This window comes from Lucilia cuprina, chromosome X (genome assembly GCF_022045245.1).
Source record: "Lucilia cuprina isolate Lc7/37 chromosome X, ASM2204524v1, whole genome shotgun sequence".
NCBI lineage: Eukaryota > Metazoa > Arthropoda > Insecta > Diptera > Calliphoridae > Lucilia > Lucilia cuprina.
In genome coordinates this window covers 13,319,286-13,328,983 of record NC_060949.1, presented here as the reverse complement: position 1 = coordinate 13,328,983, position 9,698 = coordinate 13,319,286, and the positions used below count along the sequence as shown (strand labels likewise).

The 9,698-nt window shown below is 29.8% G+C and overlaps 2 protein-coding genes and 1 long non-coding RNA gene across 7 annotated transcripts in view; 1 reads left to right on the top strand and 2 right to left on the bottom strand.

Moving 5' to 3' along the window:
- Window positions 1–2,167: 2,167 nt before the first annotated feature.
- On the bottom strand, window positions 2,168–3,181 carry LOC124421344. 2 transcript variants are annotated; one of them, XM_046956368.1, is made up of 5 exons: window positions 3,129–3,181; window positions 2,876–3,052; window positions 2,737–2,820; window positions 2,607–2,684; window positions 2,168–2,546 (listed from the first exon to the last, which is right to left on the bottom strand). In XM_046956368.1, the coding sequence occupies exons 2-5, from the start codon at window positions 2,920–2,922 to the stop codon at window positions 2,168–2,170; spliced, it is 588 nt and encodes a 195-aa protein (XP_046812324.1). In that variant the 5' UTR covers window positions 2,923–3,052; window positions 3,129–3,181. The 2 variants fall into 2 exon arrangements, with proteins under 2 accessions (XP_046812324.1, XP_046812327.1); XM_046956371.1 differs by lacking the exons at window positions 2,168–2,546; window positions 3,129–3,181 and having other exon boundaries at window positions 2,564–2,684; window positions 2,876–2,967.
- LOC124421347 lies at window positions 2,428–3,641 on the top strand. The gene is made up of 3 exons (XR_006941595.1): window positions 2,428–2,557; window positions 2,624–3,410; window positions 3,499–3,641. It is a non-coding gene; the product is annotated as an uncharacterized LOC124421347 (long non-coding RNA).
- A 3,692-nt stretch (window positions 3,642–7,333) lies between these two features.
- Window positions 7,334–9,698, bottom strand: part of LOC111685236 (RING finger protein 11) — a 91,323-nt gene continuing 88,958 nt past the window's right edge. For all 4 annotated transcript variants that reach the window (XM_046956306.1, XM_046956373.1, XM_046956342.1 and 1 more), the window contains one exon: window positions 7,334–7,796. In XM_046956306.1, the coding sequence (XP_046812262.1) occupies window positions 7,467–7,796 (330 nt within the window). In that variant the 3' untranslated portion in view covers window positions 7,334–7,466. The remainder of the gene's footprint in view (window positions 7,797–9,698) is intronic.

Below are 9,698 nucleotides of genomic sequence, written 5' to 3'. Positions count from 1 at the left end.
CACCAATCTTTTTGGAATATGTCTGATGACGAAAAAAACAACTTTTATATTAAATTTGTTGCCCGGCATCCTGTAGTACGCCGTAGAACATTAAAATCAGCTAAAAAAGAGTTTTCGTTTCTATATTACTTGGAAAAAGATAAAATAACCTACCGCGTATGTCGAACTTTTTTTTTGAATACATTAAGCATAAATCAAAAGAGAATATATTATTGCTTTGAACACTTAAATGATGCCAGCACGGGAATTCCTCATCCACGAAAAAAAGGCAAGAATATTAAACGAGTGACACCTCCAAAAAAGTTAGCTGAAGTTCGAGAACACATTTCAAGTTTTCCGGCCATTGATTCTCATTATTGTCGAGCAAATTCTAAAAAAAAATATATTGACGGAATTTTAAATGTAAATCGAATGTACTCTCTATATCGTCAAAAATATGAAAACCCTGTTGCTCTACATATTTATCGATCAGTTTTCAAAAACGATTTTAACATTTCCTTTTACAAACCTAAGAAAGACCAGTGCGACAAGTGTGTTTTGTTTAACAACAAGGACAATGTTTTAACATCCACCGAGAAATCCATTTATGAAGAACATAAGGCTGAAAAAGATGCATTGAAGTCTGATCGTGATAATGATAGACAAAATTCGGAGCCGGCAAATTGCACAATTTGTTATGATTTACAAAGTGTATTTAGTCTGCCCAAGGGAAACGCATCTATATTTTATTACAAAAGAAAATTAAGTATGTATAACCTTACAGCCACTATTATTATACCAAATGTACCAATATTTACTTATTGTGCTTTATGGACCGAAGCTCATAGTGGTCGAAGTGGCAATGATATAGCTAGCGCACTAATTAAAATCTTAAATCAGTTAGTAAAAGATTTCCCTGGCATTAAAACTATAACATTATGGAGTGATTCTTGCGTACCTCAAAACAAAAATAGAATAAATACCACCGCAATAAAAATGTTCCTTAAACAAAATAATATTGACATGATAATACACAAATTTTCGGAACCGGGGCATTCATTAATACAGGAAGTGGATTGTGTTCATGGAGTAATAGACAGATATTTAAAAAATATGGAGATCCACAGCCCTCTCCATCTCATCAAACTACTTGAAAATATTCCTACTAACAAAACAAAATTAAAAGTTTTAAGGATGCTTCCAAATGATTTCTACTCCTATTCGCTGGATGGAATATCGAAATGTCCCATTTTCTAAAATTAAAGTTATTTTATATCAAAAAACCGACGAATTAAATATTCAATTTAAAAATTCATGTAGAGATAAAGAGTTTCGGAAAGCAACGTTGATAAAACCAGCGTCAAAAAAATGTTTTAAAACTCCGAAAGATATTTTAGCACATAAATTACAGATTTTGGCACCGTCGGCTGTTTCCAGCGATAAAAAAAAGATATTAAAGACTTACTTATATTTTTACCAAATATTGACAAAGGTTGTTTTAAAAATTTGCTTCAAATTTAATTTTTGTCTTAAAAGAAACTTTGTACCTTATATTTTCTTAAAAATGTAATCCACTTCCTGTATTAATGAATGCCCCGGTTCCGAAAATTTGTGTACTATCATGTCAATATTATTTTGTTTAAGGAACATTTTTATTGCGGTGGTATTTATTCTATTTTTGTTTTGAGGTACGCAAGAATCACTCCATAATGTTATAGTTTTAATGCCAGGGAAATTTTTTACTAACTGATTTAAGATTTTAATTAGTGCGCTAGCTATATCATTGCCACTTCGACCACTATGAGCTTCGGTCCATAAAGCACAATAAGTAAATATTGGTACATTTGGTATAATAATAGTAGCTGTAAGGTTATACATACTTAATTTTCTTTTGTAATAAAATATAGATGCGTTTCCCTTGGGTTTTCATATTTTTGACGATATAGAGAGTACATTCGATTTACATTTAAAATTCCGTCAATATATTTTTTTTTAGAATTTGCTCGACAATAATGAGAATCAATGGCCGGAAAACTTGAAATGTGTTCTCGAACTTCAGCTAACTTTTTTGGAGGTGTCACTCGTTTAATATTCTTGCCTTTTTTTCGTGGATGAGGAATTCCCGTGCTGGCATCATTTAAGTGTTCAAAGCAATAATATATTCTCTTTTGATTTATGCTTAATGTATTCAAAAAAAAGTTCGACATACGCGGTAGGTTATTTTATCTTTTTCCAAGTAATATAGAAACGAAAACTCTTTTTTAGCTGATTTTAATGTTCTACGGCGTACTACAGGATGCCGGGCAACAAATTTAATATAAAAGTTGTTTTTTTCGTCATCAGACATATTCCAAAAAGATTGGTGCAAATTCATACGATCTTCTTTAGAAAAAATATATGCACATTTTAAAAAACAATTGTAGCACGCTGGTTTAATTTTTCTTGCTGGCATTTTGGTATTATTTATGTTAATGTAATCCTTTCCCGATTCTCTGAGCTTTTTTCGTATGTTACATTTCCATGATTCAGGATTTTTCCTCCTTTTCTTTGGAGTGGGTGAAGAGATTCTAAATTGGATGTAAGTATTTTATTGAATTTTGTTTTTAAACAAATTGCAAACAACTTACCTATTACCTTCTTCCAGTTCTTCATATCTTATATCAACGTTTGGGGATATTGAGGTTAAAAATCTGACTTCATTTGTACTAAGAAGCAAAGTGTGAAAAAATATTCCAAAAACCTAAAAATAATATTTACCTATTTGCAAGACATTCGTGATCTGCTTCTTTAAATGCATATTCTGATGGTGATTTTATGGGTATTAAATCTTCATCAAACATCCTAAATGGCATAGAAATATTACAAAATGTCAGACAAACAATTAAATACTACTTACTGAATAATTTCATCGGACAAGAACGGTGGTGGTGATAAAAATTCCATTTTTACTTCAGCGCCCAAATTATTTATGACTTGTTGATGTTTATGTACAAAATTTTCACTAAATTTATAAGATGGTGTTACCAGACTAACACATATTTTATATGTATACAAAAACTGTCAAAGCTGTAAGCTGCAATAATAACACTCAGTGTAATAGAACTGTCAAAATCCATATACAAATAATGTAAACAAGAGTTTAAAAACACCTTGTTATGTATGCTTTGATCTCCGTTTTTGTTATGGCAGTGGAGCAAAACAAAAGTGATTAATTTGTTTTCAATTTTCGTATGAAAATGGCGGTCTATACGCCAAACAGTGGCGTATGGAGCAAAACAATATTTATTTAGTCTTAAAATTGTGGATATAGACCGAAGTTAACACCCGATATCTCGGAATTCGTACCAAATATTGAAAAATGGGTTTTGGAATCGGAAAGAGGATGTCGAAATTATATACAATCCACTCCTAACTCATTTTTTTTAAAAATGGTCGGTGGGTCAAACCAATAATATACTGACGAAATGTCAATTTGTGTAAAATTTATAAATTTCATAAAATTTATAATTTTTCTTTCAGTAAATTAAATTTGCTCCAATTGTTCACTTTTAAATTTCGTTTAATACATCACCAGTGAGTTGCCCGTGTAAAAACCCAATATACAGATAAAACTTCGACAAACAAATTACTTTTCTTCCGGCTGGCCAGGAGTACGTGTGCTGGATGACAACGGATGGAAGTCCAATTATCTTAATAGGACCACTTCCAAGTCAAACTTGTATGACTACAGCATATATTACATCCAGATAATAACTATTGGGAACCAACTTCCACAATTAAAACAATGGGTTTACCAAGAAGAATTCAAGAAAACAACAACGTATTGCTATAGCGGGCTATAGCTAAGCGCATTTACAAAAACAAATGGCAGGGGATTCATTTGGAACCGCTTTCGACAATTCACACAAAAAGAGCGAGAGATGAATTAAAATTAAGCGACTGTCACATTTTTATATAAGAAAAAATCAAAGAAAAATTATGTTTTGTCGGGCATGGCCGACCATATAATACCCTACACCATGAGTATATTTTAAAAATTTTTATTTTTTATAAAGAATCTTTTATGTTGAATATTACCATAATTCCAAAATAAGCAAATATTAAGCAAAAATGTTTATATGAGTCTTTATATAGGTCAAATATGGGCCGATCCTCGGTAAATTTGGGAAAAGGATATATTTTTAAATAACAGTTAATTTTGTTGAGTTTTATTGCGACACAAATGGTTACAAGTCAATTTTAGACGTTTAAGACAAATAAGGGCCGATCCTTACGAAAATCTGCAGTGTCATTTATACTTATATAAAACTTATTTGTGCCAATTTTTAGAGAGATAAAAGAATATTTGACGTAATTATGGCATAAAAAGTTCAAATCGGGAGGTACGGTTGTATGGGGGCTAGGTGAAATAATGGACCGATTTCAACCATTTTCAATAGGCTTCGTCCATGTGCCAAAAAACATGCTTGGTCCAAATTTCATCAAATTATCTTGAAAATGGACAACCAGCCAGCCAGCCGGACAGACGGACGGACGGACATGTCTTAATCGACTCAAAAAATGATTCTGAATCGATGTATACTTTAAGGTGGGTATTGGACCAATATTTTTGTATGTTACAAACATCAGCACAAACGTATAATACCCTCCCCACTATAGTGGTGTAGGGTATAAAAAGGAATGATTAAAAAATTATTCTTAATAAAATACGGGAAGAGGCATATTATTTTTCTCGTTTTATTTATATTTATTTGATTTAATATTTGCTATTAATTATTGTAAATAAGCTGTAACATGAAGAACTTTGACATTCATGTGAACATTAAGAAATAAGTAAGAGTGCTATATTCGGCTGTGCGGAATCTTATATACCCTTTAAGAAAGTATATTTAAAATATATTAGTTTTATAAAATTTAAATTAATTTCATTTTCCCGACTATATAATAAAAATAGCAAAAGCAAAACAAAAGGAACAACAACAGCGCTAAACGTAATAAAACACAAAAAAAAACACACACAAGGCAATATACATACTTTATAGGCTAGGAAAATTATATTATAGAAATTTCAAACGGAATGAAAACTTCTCACGAAGGTATAGGGTATAAAGTGGGGAGATTTTATTCACATCTTTCATAGCTTACATTAGAATTCTTATTAGCCATTGGAAAAATTAGCGAACTTTCAATTATTTGCGTGGCATTTCCCATGGAAAAAATAGTATACATAAATATTATTACAATTAAAATCTTCAAAACCTGTAATGTAGTTTTTGTTTATCATATTTGTTATAATATATAGTTCTATAGCTCACTAAACATTTTTCTAGGTCTAAATCTGCTACTAATAAAATTAAAGAAACGTTAGATTTGATGTCATATATTGATAAACTCTTATAGATATACCGGACCAAATTTAGACTTACCTCTATTAAAATATCTAACAATTGTTATTTAAATATATACGAGTAATAAAAATTTAAAATTTTATAAAGTAATACATAATTATTAAAAAAATACCAAAAACCTAAAAATGCAAAATATTCTATTGACTAAAAAATTAATAATATGTTCATATTTTATCAAAAATCTCGTTACTTAATATCACGATTTTACTATCTATGGTAAAAAATTAAAATATAAGATTTACTTTAAAAACAAAAAAATAATTGCTTAAAAATTAAGCAATTATTTTTTCTAAAGATAATTGTCTAGCTAAAGTTTTATCTTAAAATTTGGAAAATTTTACATATGCAAATTACTTAGTTGATTCACTCTCACGAAGGCAAATGGTATCAAAATCACTATTTTTAAAAATCTGTCACACAGACCAAAGAGTGGGTATAGGAAGTTTAAAAAATTCAAAAATAAAAATAAGTTGATGATTTTTACTTTTCGTTCAAAAAAATAATCATTACTTTTTCAATTACATTAATTATTTTATTTAATTATTTCTTGAACTTTATTTTTCGTTCAGAAAATAATCATTATTTTTTATTTGAATTTTTAATAAATGTAAAAATAACTCTAAAACTAAAAAATAATTATTGTTTCTGAACGAAAAATAAAGAAATCATGATTATTTTCTGAACAGCTAAGAAAGTATATTCGGTCATGGCCCACCATATAATACCATACACCATAAGTATATTTCAAATATTATTTATTTTTTATAGGAAAATTTTAATTTAATTTCGATATATTTAAGCAATTTATTGACGAAATAAAAATTTTCTAAAAAGGGCTTTATCGGGAGTTAGGGTCAACCATGTATAAAAAACAAAATCTGTCAGAGAACTACTTTTATACTCTCTGCCTTTCACTGTTTTAGAAGTACATATATCCATATTTGAAACCATTATTACATTTTAAATATCGTATCGCAATCATTTTTTAATGGTTGGTTTGCCACGATTAATATTTTATCTAAAAAAATGTTTCTAACATGTAAATTCTTTTATTTGCTCAATATTTACAATCTTAATATTATAATTAAATATTTAATTTTGTTTCCTTCGTTAGTAACATTTACATTTTACCCAAATCTTTAACATTTGCCGGTTTTGTAGTTATGGTGTTTTATACTTTATATTCACGGAAACAGTTAATTTTAGCACCACATTTACTTCTTCTTTTTAAATATTTAATGTGTTATATGTTATGTATAAATGAATTTGCACAATTAAAAACATGTATGAATTTATAGTCGGCCATTGCCGACCATATGATACCCTACACCAGTCAGTATGTTAAAATTTTGAATTTTTTTAAATAAAGCATTTAATTTGTTTTTACTTATTGTTGGCAAAAAGATAGATTTTCTACAAGAGCTCATAGGGGAGAAGGGGTAAATATGGGCCTATCCTTATAAATTTTGGTAGATGAATTTACGTCTACTGCAAAGTCATTTATGTAGATTTTAGTCGTTTTATAAGTAATTATAAGTTAATTTTGACCTTCAAGTCATTTTCTGAAGGGGAGTCTGTATGGGTGCTAGGGTCAAATGAGGCCCGATCACTATAAAAATTAGTATTGTCAATTATTGTTTTATAAAACTAATGTTTGCTGATTTTCGTTGACATTATAAAACATTTAAGGTACTTATGAGCCTAAAGGCCCGATTCGGGGGATACGGTTGTATGGGGGCTAGGAGAAATAATGGATTTTAACTATTTGCAATAGCGATCGTCCTTGAACCAAAAAAAAGAGTATGTGCCAAATTTCATCAAATTATCTTCAAAATTGCGACCTGTATCGTGCGCACAAGGTTTACATGGACACACAGACAGACGGACGGACGGACAGACGGACATAGCTAAATCGACTCAGAAAGTGATTCTGAGGCGATTGGTATACTTTAAGGTGGGTCTAGGACCAATATTTTTGGGTGTTACAAACTTCAGCACAAACGCATAATACCCTCCACACTATAGTGGTGTAGGGTATAATTAAACATACTAAAAACAATTTTATATTATATGTTAATGTTATGTTGTGTCATAACTATTTAATAAAGCTGCATCAACAGGTTCCATACAACTAGGGCAAGTTAGGCTACGCATTAGCCAATCATCTATACAGTTGACATGATAAATATGCATACATGGTAAATAACGCACAGCCTCATCAACACAGAAATCAATCATACAAATAACACATTCACGGGATTTTTTTGAAGAACCATCGTATGTCCCAATCGGTAAATGTTGGATAAGACCAATACGTTTGGCTATTTTAATTTGTTCCTCTTCCGATAAAGTTGCAACTTCAGAACGTCCGATGGAGGAAGAGGGGTAAAATACTGGTTGTATTAGTTCCTAAAATTAAAAATAAATAAAATTAATAAATAAATTGGTAAGGAGCGGGGCTTTGAGTTGACAAATGAATGCCAGTTAATAATCAGAATTGCTAATATAAAAATAAATACAATCCAATATTAATTACCTTTTTTATTAATATAAACTTGGCGTTTTTTTAATTCAAAGCAACAAAAAATGCTTTTTTTGCTATTGCGAGGTGCCACGCCTACTTACTAAATAACTCTTAAAAGTTGTATATCTCAAATCCTCAAATTTTACACGGACAACTTTGACGTCCATAAAATGGGCGGAATGGCTATAGTGGTCGTGCCACCTTCCATATTGAGAAAATATTAAATTAGTATATCTTAGAAAATGTAACAGTTAGAGTCCCTAAATTTTGTCAGAGCCACTTAGGTTTCACTAGCTGCACTAGCAGGAAGGGGCGTGGCACCTCCCATATTAATTAAGTACAAAAATTCGTTTACCTTGGAAACTAATAGATTTTAATAGATTTTTAAAATTTGCCGAACTTACAATAATTTGCGTGTCACCTCCCACGCAAATAATATAATATTGAGAAACTGCAACGATTGCACGGGTGGCCGGATGACATTCTCAAATTTCTTGTACATCATAAGTAGGGTCTTGAAAGGAATTGGATAGATGCATTGCCAGTTATGGAAACGTAAAAAGAGTTTAAAAGGCTAGTTTTAAATCACTTTCATGTAGATTTAATATTTCTGATGTTCATCGTGAGGTAATGTCAAGAAAACCAAGTTACATCGAAACATTAGCTGAGTATTATTATGCAAAGTTGGGCGTAGTCAGTGTAGCCAAAACCTAATTGGGAAAAGTCATTTTTTTTAATTATAGAAAGTGCTTAAAATAAAAAAAATGTAAGAAAACGTGTTAACAAAGTGTTGTTTTTTCACTTTTTATGGATTTTAATACAAAATAAAATTGTATATATAGATTTTTTCTATTCTTAATTTGTCTATACAAAAAAGTGGATTTTTGATTTAGCTCTCCAATTTTCTGAAATTTTTCTATTTTTTACATTTTTTTAACAGCATAAATAACATTTTTATGTTAATTAAATATACGTATTCAATAATACTTGTTTAATTTTTAGATAGAACGTAAACTGAACCAGTTTAGATTCTGGAACAGCTACATTGGAACTAGTAATAGTTTGCATTACTTCCGAATGATATTTAGAAGAGTACAAACTTTACAAACTTTGGCGGCGATGTGCGGGCTCTTACCCTCAAAATAACTGAGTAATATTTTTAGAAACATCAGCACAAACCCAATATACCCTCCCCACTTGACTGATGTAGGGAATAAAAAGATAAATTAGTTTAAGCAAAAATAAATTTTTTATGTTTTTAAAATTATCCAACATTAGGACTCCTAGACAATATAACAAATTAAATAATTAATTCACACACAAAAGTATATAATTTTTGAATTTTGGAAAATAAAATCCTAGGAAATTTAAGCGTGTTTTCACTTAATTACTACATTTTAAGTATAAACTAATAATATTTTTAATAAAAAATATGCAAGAACACAAAGTTGTGAATATTTCGGACCCTCTTTAAATCGGCGTACATTATTTATTGAATAATCTGGAACTAAAATTTCCTTTACAATTAAATATTAGAGTATTTTAATATTTATGTTTAACACTAGCTCTTTGTACCCGGCGTTACCAAGGATGTTTAACTAGCTTTTTGTACCCGGCGTTGCTCGGGATTTTAAATGATTTATAATATTAAATCTATAGATCAATTAATATAGTCTTTGCTTTTTATACCCTTCACCTTCGTAAGAAGGGTATATATAAGTTTGTCATTCCGTTTGTAATTTCTATAATATAATTTTCCGACCCTATAAAGTATATATATTCTTGAT